Source organism: Alternaria incomplexa, assembly GCF_024043165.1.
Source record: "Alternaria incomplexa strain BMP 0042 chromosome Unknown scaffold_2, whole genome shotgun sequence".
NCBI classification, from domain to species: domain Eukaryota; kingdom Fungi; phylum Ascomycota; class Dothideomycetes; order Pleosporales; family Pleosporaceae; genus Alternaria; species Alternaria incomplexa.
The window spans coordinates 1,142,094-1,160,701 of record NW_026249851.1 but is presented as its reverse complement, the minus strand read 5'-3'; the positions used below and the strand labels follow the sequence as shown (position 1 = coordinate 1,160,701).

The window sequence follows — 18,608 nt, the reverse complement described above, 5'->3', positions numbered from 1 at the left end:
CGCCAGGTGAGAGCTCCTGCACCTCCACGGGCGTACATGCGGGTACCTCACGATATAAGAGCCATTCCCAGCCTCACACTCATAGTACCCCATAGTACTTGTTCTATCATCCTCACACTGCGAGAACCACTGCAATGGACGACTACAAACCACAGAAACCGAATGTCCTCCAGTCTCCGCCCATCGACATCACCGTACCCTACGATGCGGCTTGGGTGAAGGGCAAGGTCGTACTCATCACGGGAGGAGCCAGTGGCTTTGGCGCGGGCTTCGTGCGGAAATGGGTATTCGATGGTGCTACAGTCATCGTGGGGGACATCAGTGTTCAGAAGGGAGACGCGCTTTGCCGTGACATCAACAAAGACAGCAAGAACGGCGGCAAGGCCCACTTCGTACACTGCGACGTGACGGACTGGCAGTCGCAGGTCGACCTCTTCAAGAAGGCAGTCGAGCTGAGCCCGCACGGGGGTATCGACACGGTCGTCGCAAATGCAGGCATAGCAGGTCGCGACGTCCTCCAAGAACCTGCAAACCTCGATGCGGCTGCACCACCCCCACCCGTCTTCAAGATCATGGACGTGAACCTCACTGGTGTGCTATACACCACCCACCTGGCCTGCTTCTGGCTGCCCAAGAACCCCGGCTCCAGAGACTGCAGCTTGAACTCGAAGCCCTCCACCACCTCCCCACGCGATCGCCATATCCTTCTGCTTGGCTCCATCGCCTCTCTCGGCCCAATTGCCATACAACCCCAATATTGTGCCGCAAAGCACGCGGTGCTTGGTCTTTTCAGGAGTTTGAGGGTGACAAGTGGCCTTCAAGGCATCCGCGTGAACCTGCTTTGTCCATACTTCATCGATACACCCATCGTGCCCGCCAGTGCGCGCTTCATACTCGCGGGAGGCGGCGTAGGCAAGGTCGAAGATGTCGTTGACGCAGGTACGCGCTTTGTCGCTGATTCTCGCATCCTTGGTCGCGCGCTGGTTATAGGGCCCAAGATGCATGTTCGTCAAAAGGACAACGGCGAGTGGGACCTAGTTACCCCCGGCACACCTGGCAGTATCGAAACGGCCATCTTCGAGCCTTATGCCGATGATTGGGAGGACCAAGATCAGTGGAACCGCACCTTCATCAAGATCTTGAACATGGTTCAGGCTGGACGGGGCTGGGCTGGGTGGGCGCAGGATGTTGTCAAAGCATCCTTGTACAGTCTGGGGTTCGGGCGATGATGCGCATCATCGTGAAGCTTGCGGCTCTTCCCCCGGGCACGGTGCGAACTGCGATGGAGCTAGAAGCTCGGGGTCTTCCAATAAAGCTTCCACATGAATAATCCACTTTTTTTCTTGCCATGACCACATTCTTCTTCGGAAAATGCACCTTGATGCGCTGGCCTACTGCGGCGGTTCTCACAAGCATCATCTGACCCTACAACAACGCGGTCACCATCATGCACTAGAAGCGGCAACGACCTAGCTAAATCTGCTCGAACTCTTCCAAAAGCATCTGCGGATCGACAGCCGGCTGCTGCTAGAGGCCGACCATAGCGCATTCGGAGAGTATGCAGAGCAGCCCGGATAGGTCGGGACGCTACACGCTTAGGGCTGCATCATAGGGTCACGATCGCTGTGCTGTATTGGCTTCATGCATCGCACTTGAAAACATGCCGAAACATCCATACCATCTCAGCAGTGGCGCCACGTCTACACATGCTACGTGCCTTGTTAGCATCTCGGGTCCAGTGGTGTACGAGCGGCACGCACATTGGCGGGGGAGATTGCCATGTTTCAAGACATGGGAATGTGATCCTTGTCGCGCGACCTCGGCAAAAAAGAGTCGCCCAAGAACGCCCAGGCACAATTTCAAGACCATCGAATTAACCCAACCAAGTTAACTCCCGCATTGGCGCCTTCCGTTAGATCCACACTGCAAATGTCTGGACGTGATGTCATGCCGCCTGTTCCTGCTGGTGCTGCTGTCCACCGAGTGGCCTGGATCGGCCGCTACGACCATCCCACGCCATTCGCACGTGTGTATATTCACCTTTTTGCGCGCCCGTTGTCCGGATCCAGGCGACTATACGAAAAGCTTTGTTGGCGCATGCAGGTGAAGCCGGGTGTCGCGCGTCCCTTCAGGCTTAGACTTCGCTCTTTCTGCGCTGTCACCATCATCGCGCCGTCACTACCGGCAACGCGGAACTGTCACTGACCCAGATCTTCCGACCCACCAAGACGCCAAAGCTCTTCGCACAACTCACTATGGCGAACCCTACGCCTAGTCCCAAGCGCGAGGGTCTCGTCTCGCCCATCGGAATGGTCATCGAAGAGCCGACCTTTCCGAATATCCCTGGCCAAGAGCCCACCACGCCCACGCCCGTCCAGAACACTTCGCCCGCAGACATGACTCAACCAGCAGGCGTATCGTCGCCAGACCAGCCCATCGATGCTCCGCGAGACACCTCTGAGTCTACCCCGAATGATCAGGACTACTTCGCGTCGACGACGCGTCCTACACAGCAGAGATGGGCAACGGAACGGCCGAAGCCCTCTGTGCGACACTCTCTGCTAGGAAGGATGCAGAAGTCCCGCGAGGCAAGACCAGCCGCACCCGAGAGAGCAGCAACGATCACTTTCGACCCCGAATCCGAATCCTCAGACTCCTCCGACGATGAGAGAGAACTCCCTCGCAAGAGCCTCGGCCATGCAGACGACCTCACCAAACAAGCCACGCGCCAGCCTCACGGACGCCGATCGGGGCCCTTTTCTCGTCTCAAGATCGCCAATGAGCATTTCAATACAAAGGGCAGGGTATCCAAGGCGGACGGACGTCTGAAGCTTAGTATACTCGAGGAGAACCTTGGCAGTGGATACATCGCAAAGGCTCTGGGAACAGCTTTCAAGAAGAATGGCAATGACGAGGAGCAAGGCCCTACGAGTTACGACGATGCCGGAGCTACCAAGATTAGCCCTGAGGATGACGAGATGGAACATGATCCTGCACGAAGAATCAAGCTCAACATTGTTATCATCATCATTGGTTCGCGCGGAGATATTCAGCCCTTCATCCGGATAGGCAAGATTCTGAAAGAAGACTACGGACATCGCGTTCGCATGGCCACACACCCGGCTTTCAAGGACTTTGTGGAAAAGGACTCCGGCTTGGAGTTTTTCTCTGTTGGCGGCAACCCGGCAGAGCTGATGGCGTTCATGGTCAAGAATCCTGGGCTAATACCGAACATCGACACTATCAAGGAGGGTGAGATAGGCAGGCGGAGGAGCCAGATGTACGAAATGTTCCAGGGCATGTGGCGTGCTTGCATCAACGCAACCGACGACGAGACGGATAAGACGAACGTGAAAATGAGTAAGTTCCTCGGATGCATTCGTGTTACACATGACTAATATCAAGTAGTGGGTGATAAGGCACCTTTCGTTGCAGATGCTATCATTTCCAATCCGCCAAGTTTTGCACCCACTCATATTGCTGAGAAGCTCGGCATTCCGCTACACATGATGTTCACGTAAGTACTTGAAATGTAGACTTGCGAGTCAGTACTAACACTCGACAGCTTCCCTTACACGCCTACGAGCCAGTTTCCTCATCCACTTGCCAACATCAAGGCCAGTAACGTCGAAGCCACCTACAGCAATTTCATGTCGTATCCGCTCGTCGAGATGATGATGTGGCAGGGTCTCGGCGACCTTATAAATCGATTCCGTACCCAGGTCTTGCATCTTGAGGAAGTTAGCAGAATATGGGCGCCAGGCCAACTCTATCGGCTCAAGGTACCTTATACCTACATGTGGTCACCCGGTCTCATCCCAAAGCCAAAGGATTGGGGCCCAGAGATCGATATTTCCGGTTTCGTCTTTCTGGATCTTGCTTCCTCATTTACGCCACCGGATGAGTTGAAGAAATTCCTGGACGATGGGCCTCCCCCAATCTACATCGGGTTTGGCTCCATTGTTGTAGATGATCCAGACCAATTCACTAGTCTGATCTTCGAAGCGGTCAAGTCCGTTGGCTGCCGTGCCCTTGTTTCGAAGGGTTGGGGTGGCTTTGGCTCCAACGCAGATTGCCCGGAAAATGTCTTCATGCTTGAGAACACACCGCACGATTGGTTGTTTCCCAAGTGCAGTGCGGTTATCCATCACGGAGGCGCTGGTACAACCGCTATTGGCCTCAAGTGCGCCATACCGACAATGATTGTACCCTTCTTTGGCGATCAGCCATTCTGGGGTGCGATGGTTAGTAAGGCAAAGGCTGGAGCGCACGATTGTATACCCTACAAGAAACTCAACGCAGAAAGACTAGCGGAGGGCATCAAGCAATGTCTGACTGAAGAAGCCAAAGAGAACGTGAAGAAGATCGCAGACAGCATTGCGAAGGAAGGCGATGGAGCGCTCAACGCCGTGCGCTCCTTCCACAGGTCATTACCCCTTACCGGCGCAGGCAGCATGCGTTGCGATTTCCTCGACAACCGTGCGGCTGTATGGAAGATCAAGAATACCGAGGTCAAGCTGTCCGCACTCGCTGCCGAGATCCTGGTAGAGAAGAAGAAGCTCAAGTGGAGCGAGTTGCGACTCATACGACACTACGAGTGGAACGACTTTGGTGGCCCAGGCGAGCCAATTACTGGTGTCTGGGGCAGCCTGATGTCGTCATTCTCTGATGCGGCTGCCGGTGTAGGAGGCATGCCTGTCGAGATGGGGAAGAGCATTAGGAAACGGGAGCAAATTAAGGAAAAGAAGCGCAAGCACCATGAACGCCACGAGCACAAGAAGGCTACGCTAGCCAAAGCAAACGCCGACGGCGCAAATGGAGCTGAAAAGATGAAGCACAACAAGAGTGAACAAGACGGATCCAGGCCACAAGCAAATCGCAACGAATCTTCCATTTCGAAGATCACGGAACCGGACGAAGAGCTGGCTGAGGAGCTCGGCCGCGAAGCTGCTTTTGGGTTCAGAAAGACTGGTCACGCTATCGCTCGATTCCCCATGGACTTGACACTCGCCATTACTCAAGGTTTTCACAACGCTCCACGTCTCTATGGAGATGAAACTGTACGCAGACCGCCCCGAGTCACTGGTTTCCACTCAGGCACCCGCGCTGGTCGCGATGAGTTTCTTTACGGCGTAAAGGATGGCGTTTCGGGGCTTGTCACCCAGCCCTACAATGGCGCCAAACAGAACGGTGTTATAGGTGCAGTCCGAGGCGTAGGCTTCGGTATTGGCGGCTTCGTGCTCAAAGACATCGCAGCTCTTCTTGGCCCTTTGGCGTATACGATGAAGGGGCTTGATGCGGAATACATGAAGCGGTACCAGCCTACGAACTACCTCCGTCGTGCACGCATTGCTGAGGGGCAGAAGGAGCTGACGATGTTGGAGTCAAAAGCTCACATCACGGCTATCAAGGAAGCTCAAAATGGAGCTAAGCGACCTTCCGAGAAGAAGGAATCCGTAGAAGAGAACGTGGTCATTCGATGGAAGGCTCTACAAAGAACGATCGCCGACGAGAAGAAACAACACAGGAACGGAATTGTGGGCTCTCTCACCGGTCGAGGGGATCATAAAGAAGGCCAACGAGTTGGACGCAAGTCTACTGAGGTCGCCAAGAAGGATTCCAGGCGATCGCAGTCCAAAGGAAGGCCAAACACCCATGCACCCAACGACAAGCCCGGCAGAGTCCTTCCAGAAGACCAATCCAAAGTAATGGACCCTGGAAAAGCTCGAAGAAGCGTTGACGGTAACGCAAGAGGTGGAGGAATGCACCGGATGAGCACCGCTCCAACCACCACTTTGGAGCATGGCGAACACCTTGAAAGAGAAGAGCTGCAGCTTCCTCCAAGATATCGGACGACTGATGATGCTACGTTGAAGGAACATGACACAGATTCGCTTGGTGCAGCACATCTAGGTGATGACGCAAAGAACAAGTCTGATCCTGAGCTTGCTAGCCCTATCACCGAGGCTAACAACTTGGGACCTGTAGATACGAAGGGTGGATTGGATGTTGCGGATCGTCCTTCCGCAGATGGCTCCGATGAGACAAGGGTCGATAGCGATCTCACCGACTGGGCAGCTGTAAGGCAGAAGACTGACGCTTTGCTACTGGGTAATGAGCCGCCTAGGGTGGTTGGTGCATAGAAACATCACTGCTTTGCATCATGTTGCATGTAGCGTGGCGTTATGGGTCATTGTCGTCTTTCAGTACTGGTCAATCACCCACATTATTTCTTTCCATTCAATCAGATAGTTTTACATTAAAGGTTCTAATAACTGAGATACCCATACTTGTACACTAGAAGCCTGATCCCATCACACTCCCACTGCTTTCTCCTCCACCCTTTCAAAAGCCGCATACTCGGGTAGCTTGAAGCCATCATCCCTACTCTCCGTATCTCCAAGCCACGGACCAACCCACTCCCACCTCAGAACCATCGACACCAGCCTCACGAAGCCGTGCAAGACCGTCCTTTTCCAAGCCGAACCTGGATGCATGAACCCCGGTACAAAAGGCGACATGACCTGACTCTGTACCACGAAAGGTCGAAACCTGTGCTCGTAGCTGGTAAGCGCTCTGGTAAGACCGTCGAAAGTCATAGAAGAAGCAGGGTCGTCAACACAGCTCAGCTCGCCCGCCAAAACATACGCGCCCAGCACCGCAAGCGACGTCCCCATGCCCGTACACGGACTAGGACAAAACGCCGCATCACCCAGACAAATCACACGATTGCGACTCCACCGCTTCATCTTGACCTGATTGATAGCGTGGTAGTAGAAGTCTGGCGCCCCGGGCATGGCATCAAGAAGTCTCTTGCTAACCCACCCTGCATCTGCAAATTCCTCGCGAACAAGTTCATCCTGAGCCTTCCTTCCAGCTCTACTCGCCTTCTCCCAAGCGAGGGTCTGGACGGGGGTTGACGGCATGAAGGTAAACATCGCGCGGGTTGTACCGTGGGGGTCTGGACGCGTGGCAACGGTACGTGATCCTTTTGCGACGAAAATATCCCACCAGGGTGCGTCGGAAGGGAGGCGTGGTATGGTGAAGTATGCGGCGTACATGCCTTTGTGTTCGATGGATACGTCTTGGGCTGGGAAAACCAGACTGCGTGTTTTGGACCATTGGCCGTCTGCTGCGATGAGTAGGTCGTAGGTGTGTGTTGTGCCGTCGCTAAGTAGGACTTTGACGCATGAAGAGTCGTTTTGGAGGATTTGCTTGGTTGTGGTGTTGAATAGGTATGTTACGTTGGATTGGGAACTTGTTGCTTGGTGTAGTAGTTTTGCAAGGTCGCCGCGTAGGATCTCGTATTCTGATGTTGGGCTTGCTGAACCGCCTTCTTTGATGGGGAAGGGGGCGAAGGGGGTTCCTTGCGAGTCGATGAACCGCGTGCCGAGTTCTTTGGTGTTGAATTGCTGGACTTGTGGCATTAGGCCCATCTTTTTGATGCAGGTCACCGCGCTGCCTTGGATGTCGACATTCTGGCCGTGGGGTTGGAGGGAGGCGGATTTCTCTAGGATGGTGATGGTGTGCTTGGGATTGAAGGAGAGCCAGTATGCTAGAGCTGGGCCAGCGATGCCTGAGCCGACGATCAAGATGTTCATGATAGAGAATGGGGTTGTTTAGTTAAGCTCAAATTTGGGGGCTGTCCGAACAAGTTCGATGTTTGATATCTTGTCATGGTTGCGAGATTGATCATCGTTATATATAGGATAAGACCAAAGCAATCGTTACAGTTGAAGGCGCGGGATCGGGCGCATTGAAGCACGTGCTGAGGTTTCGGGGTTGGGTGCTTCGGGTCTCGAGCATTCGGGCAACGGCTCGGGGGTAATGGACTGCGCACTATTCCCGATGAGGTGTCAAGCATCTACCATCATCCCGCATCGCCACTTCCTAAACTCTTGTCATCTTCTTTCGCATCTTATTCTTACCTCAATGGCATGTAACGAGACAATAGCGACACCTGCCGTCCCCTTTATTCAGCGCAGCTGATTTCCACAATGGCAACCACAACGCCTTCTATGAGCGCTCACAAAAGACCCACTTTCTCCTGCATCCGATGCGCTGAACGGAAGGTCAAGTGCGACAGGCAGAGGCCGTGTGCTGGTTGCGTCAAGGGCAACGTCGAATGCATCTTCAACCCCGTTCAACCGCCGAAACAGAGGAACAAGCGCGTCAAAGTCAAGGTACTAACTGATCGGTTGAAACAGTATGAGGCTCTCCTTCAGGAAAAGGGCATCGACCCCGGGAACCTTCCAAATCAGACTGATAGTAGGCCGAAGTCGCAGCCCTTGATGCATGGCGTGCCCGATCAACAAGAGCAGCATGTCATTCAATTGCAGACGCCTTCGTCTCTTGAGTCTGGCTCGTCTCCGTATGGCCTTCAGACTTCGACTGTTCGTGGTCAGGCACCCTCCCGGTTTGTGGAGAACAGTCTTTGGAATAGGGTAGTCGAAGAGGTGAGTGGGGGACCTATGCCATGGCTATTACGGGACTTATCATCGCGCCGACGCTAACCAGTGTTTAGTCTCTCGACCCTGACAACGATTTAGAAGACTCAAGCGATATCAGCGAGGAGGAGCCCACGACGGGTAACTCCGGTTTCGCTGTTATCAGATCCTCCCATCGCAGCGGCAAGCCTCGTCATCCACCGCTCGAGCGCCTTATTCAGCTTTGGGAGATCTTTGTCAGTAACGTGGATCCGTTGACTAAGGTGGTGCATGTACCTAGTCTACGGCCTATGATTGAAAAAGCTGCCAAAAGTCTTGGGCTCATACCGCGACCGCTCGAAGCTCTCATGTTTGCTATATATGGCTCCGCTATCATGTCATTGAGCCAAGAGGAGTGTGAGCAACGTTTTGCCAAGTCGCGCGACCAACTACTTTCTCAGTACATCTCGGGGACTGAAGCGGCATTGTCTAGAGCAAGAGTGATGGAGACTTCCAATCTTGTTGTTCTACAGGCATTGGTGATACATCTTATTACAATACGTGAGATCTATGCGCCACGCGCAACCTGGACGCTTACCGGCGTAGCTGTTCGCATCGCTCAAAGCATGGGTCTGGAGCGCGATGGTAAATATCTAGGAATATCTCCATTTGATACCGAGATACGCCGACGTATCTGGTTCCAATTGAAAGCTCATGATTCTCGAGCTGCGGAGTTGTGTGGTCTCGCGAAATACCGAGATCCTGATATTGGCCCTGAGCGAGCTGATTGGCCTACCAACGTCAACGACGATCAGCTGCATCCTGGCATGTCTGAGCTACCCTCAGACTCCAATGGACTTACGGATGTCATCTTCATTGTCACGAGATGTGAGATGGGAAAGTTCGCCGCGCCACGCATTGCAGCCCTGCGGCAAGAAGGCATGGACCCCAGCCAGATGAACCTTGACCATTCGGCAAAGAGCAAAAACGCCCGTGAAAGCTTGATTCAGGAGCTCGAGGATACTATCGAAACGAAACATCTTCGCTACTGTGACCCGTCTCAGCCCTTGCATCTTGTTGCAATGGTGGTGGCCCGGTATGGTCTCAATGTAGCCCGCTTTCTGATACATCATCCACGGAACTGGGGCACATTCGAGAAAACACCCCTCGAAGAGCGCAAGAAGATCTGGGAAGTCTGTCTCAAGCTTCTTGAACAACAGATCATGTTGCAGACCGACCCCGTCATCAAGCGCTTTGCGTGGAGCGCGTCCTACTTTCGGCAGTGGCACGCCTTAATTCATCTGCTAGATACTCTTCGCGCTCATCCCAACCTGATCGACACTGATCGAGCTTGGCGACTCATCGGGGAAACGTACGACAATAATCCGGAGATGCTCGAGGACATGAGAAGGCCTATTCATGCAGCTGTTGGCAACCTATGCTTGAAGGCCTATGACGATCATGAGGCACTGATGCGCTCGAAAGATGGCCGTTCTCATTCGCCACCTGGGTTCATAGCACGTCTACGACACCAACGCGATAGCGCCAGGTTGCGACGCCAGAAACGCACTGCAAACGGCGGTCATGCCGCTGCATCTACTGATCAAACCCGGGCTGACATATACCGCATCGATGGCGAAGCATTAGCTGATAACTCGAATGCGTTGATGGAATCAACTCAGGCTTCTTTTCAGGCATCGTTCGGACCGACGCAAGACACTGTGTTTGACAGCACTCATTCTTTCACCTTCTCCAACCATGCGGACGGCACATTTTTCGACAGCATGGATTTGGACGGTGCGCATGATTTTTTGGCTACCGACTACATCATGGACGATTCATCACTAGAGTTCATAGACTGGGGCAAGTTGGATAGTTGGCTTGCTCATGCTTCCTGACGGAGTTATACAATTTATCTAGCACTGCGTTCTAGCGGGAAGGGAAGAGTGCCGCTCGGCTTCCTAGGATGTTGGAGCACATACGCATATACAAAGAGAATAGCTTTCGCTCAATGAGCCCCCATCAGCCAGCCTGATTACAACACACAATTAATGGCAGCTGCAGCTATCCCCGCGCCCACAACTGCTATTATCTTCGCGCTCTCCACTCTGCCACTCGCACTGTTTGGTAACCCAGTCTTGGCTGTCGCTGGAGCTTGGGTCGGGGTAGCAATCGACGCGATAGAAGTCGTTTGCACAGAGCCGCCTCTTGATTGCGCAGTCGTCGGAGTTTCATCGATCTCACGCGCCTCGGCGTAGCATCCCGCGAACGCAATAGTGTTGTTCAGCCAGACTTCGCCGTACAAGGCCTCGCGCATTTCACTGATCCAAGTATTGGGGCAGCTTTGAACGACTTCGACGGCTCGCGAGCTATGCGCAGCCCACCAGGAAGATGCTACACTAGCATAGGAAGAGTAGGCCGGAAGAACTTCTGGAGGCGCAGCCGTCGTGAAAGCGCACCAACTTTTCGATTCGGGAAACGGACACGTGGGTACAACCGTGGCCGAAGGCGTGATAGTGAGTGTGCAGTCCTCGATTAGCTTATCTCCGTAGTCAAGGAGCTCATCAAGGAGGACTCCAGTGGGCTTCGGTATATCGAAATATTGCGCGATGCTTTCGGTCGCGCAATACCAAGGATCTCGGGTAGTCGTTGGCTCCGCGATGGGCATGAGCGTCAGCTGGACTGCGGGCGCTGTAACAGCAACTTTGAGTGGAGGGGTGCCCGTGGCGAGAGCCATTTCAAGTAAAGTATTGCTGAGGGTTGGTATGCTAAAGCGAGGTTATCCGTGAAGTTATGTGACCGCGCAGCACTTTGAGACGTACACCTTCGGTATAGTATCAATGGCTAAATACTATAATGATCAATAGGGGGTTCACGCCATGACCAAGGGCAGCTGTGCCACACATACCTCGACCCGGCTAAATGAAAGAATGATATTCTTCCAGGGTTAGTTGTTCGTCACTGCTTGCCGTCGCTTTTACTTTACCTTAGTAGCCTAAAATGTATCGTTCTTAATGTTTGCTATCTACTAAAAACGCTAGACGCTCCCGCTCAGAGGTGCATGGCAGACACTACTGTCCTTGATAGTAGTTGCGAAACTTCTAATAGATCCAGTCGGGATAGCGCTGCTCTAAAGCTGCTTGCACCGCAGCGAGACATTCAGTCTTTCGATAGCGCACCATATCCGGCCAATCATGCTCACGATAGATCTCTTGTACCATAGCCACAAGACCCTCGCCTTTATGCCCCAGCGCCGCATCGCTAGCGATGACTGACTTCGGACCGATGGGAACGAAAGTGAGCTGTTGGAATTGATCTTTGAGCATGCCGAAGAAATCAGCAATAGCCCAGCATCCTGATTCGGCCCGCCATTCTGCCTCGTTTTCCCGCGCGTAATCGTATGGATCATCTTCGATCATGTCGCGCGAAGAACTGCTCATGACTTCATTGGGGCATTCGATCCAGTAGATGACGCCCAGATCGGTATCGAGCAGGAAGTTCGGGTTGTCTCTTCCGCCAGTCGTTAAACCGACTACGTGGGCCGGTACTTCGTCAGAGATGCTGGCGCCTTCTGAACAGACCTTCAGCGTTTCGCCGGTGCAGACACCTTGAGCTAGCTCTTCCGAGTCCCCGTGCCAGTCGGAAAACACACATTTTGGGGCTCCTTGGGGGTTCTCGAAGCTGCTTCCGGGACCAAGGATATACGGAAGATGCTTGAGGAGGGCTATTACTTCGTCCGTCTTGTTGACATCTCGCATGGAGTCGGAAGTGACAGAGGGCTAGCCTCCTTTGGGTGGCTCAACAACGACGCTTTCTTCCATATACATGCGAGTAAGAAAGTGGTAGTAATCGCGGACCGCGGCGATGCTCGCCTCGCGCGAGTAGCTGATATCTTCGAGCATCGACATGATGATGACGCCAGGAAGACACTGTTCAGAATAGCGTCGAATAGATTTGTGATTTAAGGCATCGCTCGTTTACCTGACTTGCCGTACACGATCTTCACTCTGCACCACCAACATGTTGGTACTAAACACCCGACAGTCCTATATTAAAGCGTTCCTACGATCTGCAGCTGTGCCGCATCACTGCTTGAGTCCAGCGAGTATGAGAGATCTGTGTAGCGGTTGTTCCCAAGATATGGCCGTGTCTCGACAAGTGCAGAGGTCAAGAGATTTCTGTATCGACTTGACAGCAGTCTGTTGTAAAACAATTCTCAAATTTTCATCAGAATTGCGATGGCAAGATATCTCTTGATTTCGCTCCATCAGGGCAGCGCACGGGGTACCCCAATGATAGGTGGTTTAGCGAACCCCTTACTGAAGAAGATGCCTCACCGATTGACAACACAAACACCTATTATCCCGACCAGTACGACTGCCTGCTAGCATGTACAGGCTGTGCAAACACGCACAGCCGGATTATGTACTTTTCCGTGGACCGTTTCGAGCTGTGCGAGAAGGCTATGCTGCTTGAGTACCCTGTCTTAGCGGCAGTTGTCGACCCTCAATCGACGCCGCTGATCCGCAGCTGCACATTGGTTGGAGGAGGCAATGAATCCATGAGCGCAGACGTCCTTCCGGAGAATCCAAGGAAGGCAGGAAACCTTTTCCGAGCGAGCTGTCAGAGACGACTTGGAGATGAGAGCTCCGGATCTATGCTCATTTTGTACTAGCGCTTATCGTCTCGGGACCGAACCTAATCCGTCGGCTCGCTTGGCAACGTGTCTACTTCCAGAATCGCGGGTCGTGATCACCTAGGTAGTTTCCTAACAATGTTGAAGGGGGACGACGCTCTTGTACATCGTTTGCGCTTGATTGTATCTAGATGTGCAAAAGTCCGACCGATCCGTGAGAGATGGCATGAGACCCGAATGCGAAGTAGTGCCTTCACACTACGCAGAATGGCGGAACCATCTCAGGTCAGTAGAAAAGTGGCCTGGATTCAGTCAATCTTGCTTTCGCGCTTTTGGTTTCAAGTCGCGACTGTTGCAATTCCACTCGAATGTAGGCGGTTAAGGTCGGAAGCGCGCAAGGCTACCTAGATTGTGCTCACCTCAGCTCTGTGACCTCACTAACACAACGCATAGATTTCCCAGACAGCTCGTACGAAACGGAGGTCTCGGCTTCTGTGTTCAACTCGGCCCTCGCGGTTTGGATGACTGCGATGCGTTGAGTTTCGGACCTATTCAGTATAAAACCACCTGGGCATCGACTCAGCCACTTGGAATGAAAACTGACATATCTATACATCTCGGATCTAAAAACCTCTTCATCCATTTTCGGTCACAAGTATGCGTTATCAACTTTGTTTCTTGGTCTGCGCGAGTATTTCTGCTCATGGAGCAGTCCTCCCACCCCGGGGACAGGACATATCGTCCTTCTCGATTGGCACCAGTACCAGTAACAGTAAGCGTGCATCTGCACTTGCAGAGAAGCGAGCTGGCTGGGAATATGGTCCCTCAATTGCCGGCAACACGGCATTTTATCCAGCTGGCAGTATCGGTGGACCTGTTGCAAAAGCGCAAGGAGACAGCTTGGAAGCTTTCCAGGACAAACTGAGCGTCAAGAATGATGTGGATGCTAAAGCTGCCCAAGCAGCCATTGTGGCAGTAAGTACATCTGAAAGACAGATTCCGGAGATATATGCTTAGCATACCTTAGGCTGGCGGCTTGCATACTTTGGATGACTATGCGAAGCTGTACAACGGCCTGTGGAAAGAAAGCGCGCCCAAAGGTCCATATCCAGGACTCTTGACTAATTACACAGAAGACCTGCTCTTCTCAATGACTCAGCTCTCGGACAATCCGTACAAGATCGTGCGGGTGTCAAAGGACGCAAAACTTCCTTTTTCCGTCTCCGACGCCGACGCGATATCGGGGCAGACACTGGAAGCGCTCCAATCCTCTGGCCGTCTCTTTCTTGCCGATTATCTGGACCAGAAGTATCAGACACAGTCCGCTGGCAAATACGGCGCTGCCTGCCAAGCGTACTTTTACATCGACCCCAAGTCGCAGAACTTCCTGCCGCTCGCCATCAAATCGAATGTAGAAGGCTCTGACCTCGTCTATACCCCTCACGACTCGGCTAATGATTGGTTGCTGGTCAAGATGATGTTCAATCTCAACAGCTTTTGGTATGCGCAATGGTATCATCTAGGAGCCACGCACGCGGTGAGTGAGATCGTGTACCTGAGCGCTATCCGGACTCTGAGCGAGGAGCATCCTGTCATGGCCATACTGCATCGATGTAAGTTCCATCCCCTCTTCCACGATTGTGATTCCCAACTCATAGCGGTAATGTAGTGATGAAGGATGCTTGGGCGTTCCGAGTCATCGGCCGCGACAGCCTGATAAACCCCGGTGGCCCCATCGATCAACTCTTTCCATGGTCCGGCAGTCAAGCCGGTAACTACACCGACTCACTGTATCATTCAGGCGAATCCAGCGCTTTCCAGGCGAACTATTTCGAAACCAATTTGAAAAGGCGAGGCTTAATTGACTCTAACTTCGGTCCCGAGATCAAAGTGTTTCCTTTCTATCGGGATGCATCGGTGATCCATGCTGCCATTCGCCGGTTCATGACCACTTTCGTGGAGTCGTATTACAAGGATGCAAGCGCAATTGTGAACGACAGTGAGCTCCAGGCATGGATCCATGAAGCAGTACCAGCTCAAATAGTGGACTTCCCATCTGCTCTAAAGAACAAAGAAACCCTCATCGACATCCTCACCCACATGGCCCACCTGGTATCAGTAGTCCACGGCACGCTCAACACAAACGCTCTCGCCGCCTCAACTGGCGTTCTTCCTTTCCACCCACTCGCTTTCTACTCGCCATTGCCAACTGCGAAAGGTGTCACCGACATCATGCCCTTCATGCCACAGGTTGAAGCGGCTATTGGCCAAATCAGTTTAGTCGTAGATTTCAACCGGCCTACGTTCGTCAACAGCGAGGAAACGATATCGCACATGTTCGACAATACAACCATGCTAACCAGGATGGGTAAAGAATTACAGAACGCGGAGCAGGATTTTCGACTCGCGATGAAGAATTTTAGTGCGGTCATCAGAGACAGGAGGTTTGGGGAGGACGGCCTGTGCGGAGACATGCCTTACTGTTGGACCACTCTGGATCCAGATACAGCTAGCTATTGGCTGACTATCTAGAGAAATAGTGTCGCAGAGCAGAGCTTACCTAGGTAGATAGAGCAGGTGTTTGGCAGCTCTCTCACGCACACACACACATTCTCTCATGTATATCTGTATCCACTACGTAGTAATTAATGCTCAGATTATTGACTTCCTACGTGGTCGTATGTTGAATCCACCTGCCCATCCACTCCTCATTGACCCGCTTCGCCTCATCCACCAAACCCAACTCAAGCAACAGCTGCACAGAACCCCTGGCAGCCGAATGCAGCGACGAACTGACCCAAGCATGCGTCGGGGCCGTATGCTCTCCAATGAAGATGGTGTTGTGCTCCGTCTGATGATATGCCGGGATATACAACTTATGCTGCATCACATCCGGACGGCACCAAGCAGTCCCCGTATGCTCGTCCTGCAGCCAACACAGCTTCTCGTAGTCGCCCGTATACAGCTCTCTCGCTTGCTCGCCATGCACACTGACAACAGCATCCAACACAGTCTGCACATACTCTTCGTCTGAGAAGCTAGTGAACTCGTCACTCCAGTGGCCACCCCGGTAATGCAAGATCAAGCCTGGTCGAGACTCGTTGAGGCCGTAGACGGGGTAGTAAAGAGCGCCGACGGCCGCACTAGGAGGCGTGGAGTATCCACCGAAGATGGGACGGTCGCCCTTTTCCCAGAAACGTTCTTTGAAGAGCAGCGCAACTTTGCAGGCGGATTTGAAACGGAGGCCAGCTTCGCTGATTGCGCGACCGAGTACGGAGGAGAATTTGGGAAGCGACATGAAGCGTGTCATGGTGAATGGTACTGCCATGATTGTGTAGTCGTATTCTTTCGACTCGTACGTTCTGTTGCTGACACTAGGATACCACGACAGTTTCGTGCGTGTGTGACTTTCGGCATCTTCGACAGCCTCCAGTTTTCTGATCTTACGGTTGAGGGTGAGACGGTCGCTGACATGTGGAAGGAATGCATCAGACAGTCTGTTGAAGCCGCCGTCTACACACTTCCACTCAGTCATGCCCAGTGCATCCGGTCCGCCATCTTGCGCAAGGTTCGAGTTGTGCACCAGTTCATCCCAGAAGACGTCGTAGTCGCTCGCTGTCCAGATAGCGTCTGTGACGTTTTCGCTTGCACCGAAGACGTGGCGCATCATGGCCTGCTCGCTCCAATCGTCGAGGCCTTGATCCATGGCTTTCTTGTGTTCGCGCCACACGTCGCGTTGCACGGCCTTGAGTCTGTCCTTTGACTTCAAAAGCTCGTTCATGCGCTGCTTGGTTTCGGTGTACTCATGCGTGTTCAGTGGTGCTGGTCGCCCAAGAGACGAGTTTGCTTGGATCTCCGCTCGCGTCGGAAGTTGTCCATTTGGAAGTCTGCCAGTTCCAAGGCCGAGGATCTCATTGGGATGATGCTGGACCCATGGGATGAAGTCGACTTTGTGATGCGGATCGTTTGCGTTCATCTCATTGAGCATATCGGCCAATTGGAAGACCATTTGATGGTCGCTGTACTCGATTGTCTCTCCATCTTTGTATGTAATCGAGTGAGGAAGGCGCATAGGACCCATCTCCGCCCATTCTTGCGTTCCACCAACGTACTTGGTTCGGAACCGTCCTCCGACCCGGTCGCTTGCCTCGATAATCTCCCAGTTGTGCACACCTACGCTGTCAAGCATCAGTGCCGTAGCGAGACCAGAGATTCCGGCGCCGACTATCGCGATGGTCGCATTCTTCTTGGATGAAGCCGCAGAGGTGGTTGTGTTGATCGCCGCGACACCGTCGAACCATGCTCCAAGGGCGTCGAAGTCTTGTAGCAATGGTTTGGTGCGAATGACGTCCCTAGTCTCTGAAGATGTTCTGGGACTCGAAATGGGGTTGCTGAGCACCAGCCCTGTAGAGGCTAATGTAATAGTGAGTAGCCTCAACATCGTCGTTGCAGGATCCACCACGTTTGTTAACACTTTCGACTTGAAGAGCTGAAAGCTGAAGGATGGACAAGCCGTGTTAGGGATACCTTAATCGTTTAAGCTTAATATAAGATACCAATTACCCGCGAACCATGATGGCCAACCACCATGCACCTCCACTTGGCGAATGGGCACACCGCGCATCTTGACGGAAAACAGCAATCCAAATCAGTGCTAAAAAACATTAGAGTGCCATCACGGTAGGCAGAAGACTGTGTCGCATTCCAGTTCGGACAACAAAATCCCAATCAAGCGAAGCTGGGCGGTCATACCTAGGTACTCAGCGACCGGAACGCGCGCCCCGAAAAGCTTTCAACATGTTGTATACAGCAGCGTCTTTTGTCTTCCACTCTTGATCACGCGCTGATTCTTTGGAGTCGCCAAATCTGTATTTCATCTCCTCGTTCTGTTTGGTCGCCTCTTGGTTCCTGTTTATGTTTCTCGGCGGTACTTCGTACCGAGTTGGGGTGAGGACATGGACTTGCAGGGCGGCGCTTTCGACATCGCGGATGAATTGTGCTGTTGGCTGTCAGATCCTGTTTATGGGTGTGACAGTCGATTTGAGGAAGACCGGTGCGTGCAAAAAGACAGGCGTTCTTACACCATGGTATACCCAATTCTTCGGCCTCAATTCGGGCTTTGTTCCGTGCGATGCAGCGCTCTTGCAGCTCCCATTCTTCTAAGGACTGTACAGGTGCGACGCCCACCTGGGTCTTAGTAAGATCATCGAGGGATGGCGAATGCAGGCGCTGCGTTACAGCTCGGGAAATGAGTTGTCGGTATTGTACAGTTTCCAGAACATCATTTGTGTTGTCCTTGCGGACTCGCGTATGGGCGTCGGTATTCAAGTTCGAGGATTTGGCTGAGCTCAGTTCTAGGAGTGTGATCGCCATGACGTAGCGTCTGAAATAGACGACCGTAAAGTAAGGACATGGGGTCGTGCAGAGAGAGGGTGAGTATATAGCTGCTGGTGTCAAAACATTGGCGTTTGTGGTATGATGAACTAGACGCGCCGTGTGCTCATTATTCAATGATGCGATTGCACCATCGTATGCCTCAGTATCGG

At 52.8% G+C, this 18,608-nt stretch overlaps 7 protein-coding genes across 7 annotated transcripts; 4 read left to right on the top strand and 3 right to left on the bottom strand.

Annotated features, from left to right (window-relative positions):
- Positions 1–134: 134 nt before the first annotated feature.
- On the top strand, positions 135–1,229 carry J4E90_001887 (uncharacterized protein; the record flags this gene model as incomplete). The annotated part of the gene is made up of 1 exon (XM_051431471.1): positions 135–1,229. The coding sequence occupies one exon, from the start codon at positions 135–137 to the stop codon at positions 1,227–1,229; it is 1,095 nt and encodes a 364-aa protein (XP_051294605.1).
- Positions 1,230–2,255: 1,026 nt separating this feature from the next.
- Positions 2,256–6,143, top strand: J4E90_001886 (uncharacterized protein; the record flags this gene model as incomplete). The annotated part of the gene is made up of 3 exons (XM_051431470.1): positions 2,256–3,360; positions 3,409–3,517; positions 3,566–6,143. The coding sequence occupies 3 exons, from the start codon at positions 2,256–2,258 to the stop codon at positions 6,141–6,143; spliced, it is 3,792 nt and encodes a 1,263-aa protein (XP_051294604.1).
- A 171-nt stretch (positions 6,144–6,314) lies between these two features.
- J4E90_001885 (uncharacterized protein) lies at positions 6,315–7,601 on the bottom strand (the record flags this gene model as incomplete). Its single annotated transcript, XM_051431469.1, has 1 exon — positions 6,315–7,601. One exon carries the CDS (start codon positions 7,599–7,601, stop codon positions 6,315–6,317), a length of 1,287 nt encoding a protein of 428 aa, XP_051294603.1.
- Positions 7,602–7,997: 396 nt separating this feature from the next.
- On the top strand, positions 7,998–10,324 carry J4E90_001884 (uncharacterized protein; the record flags this gene model as incomplete). The annotated part of the gene is made up of 2 exons (XM_051431468.1): positions 7,998–8,456; positions 8,525–10,324. The coding sequence occupies 2 exons, from the start codon at positions 7,998–8,000 to the stop codon at positions 10,322–10,324; spliced, it is 2,259 nt and encodes a 752-aa protein (XP_051294602.1).
- A 1,203-nt stretch (positions 10,325–11,527) lies between these two features.
- Positions 11,528–12,184, bottom strand: J4E90_001883 (uncharacterized protein; the record flags this gene model as incomplete). Its single annotated transcript, XM_051431467.1, has 1 exon — positions 11,528–12,184. One exon carries the CDS (start codon positions 12,182–12,184, stop codon positions 11,528–11,530), a length of 657 nt encoding a protein of 218 aa, XP_051294601.1.
- A 1,535-nt stretch (positions 12,185–13,719) lies between these two features.
- On the top strand, positions 13,720–15,594 carry J4E90_001882 (uncharacterized protein; the record flags this gene model as incomplete). Its single annotated transcript, XM_051431466.1, has 3 exons — positions 13,720–14,037; positions 14,090–14,675; positions 14,732–15,594. 3 exons carry the CDS (start codon positions 13,720–13,722, stop codon positions 15,592–15,594), a joined length of 1,767 nt encoding a protein of 588 aa, XP_051294600.1.
- A 136-nt stretch (positions 15,595–15,730) lies between these two features.
- Positions 15,731–18,435, bottom strand: J4E90_001881 (uncharacterized protein; the record flags this gene model as incomplete). Its single annotated transcript, XM_051431465.1, has 3 exons — positions 15,731–17,414; positions 18,001–18,061; positions 18,156–18,435. The coding sequence occupies 3 exons, from the start codon at positions 18,433–18,435 to the stop codon at positions 15,731–15,733; spliced, it is 2,025 nt and encodes a 674-aa protein (XP_051294599.1).
- Positions 18,436–18,608: the final 173 nt, after the last annotated feature.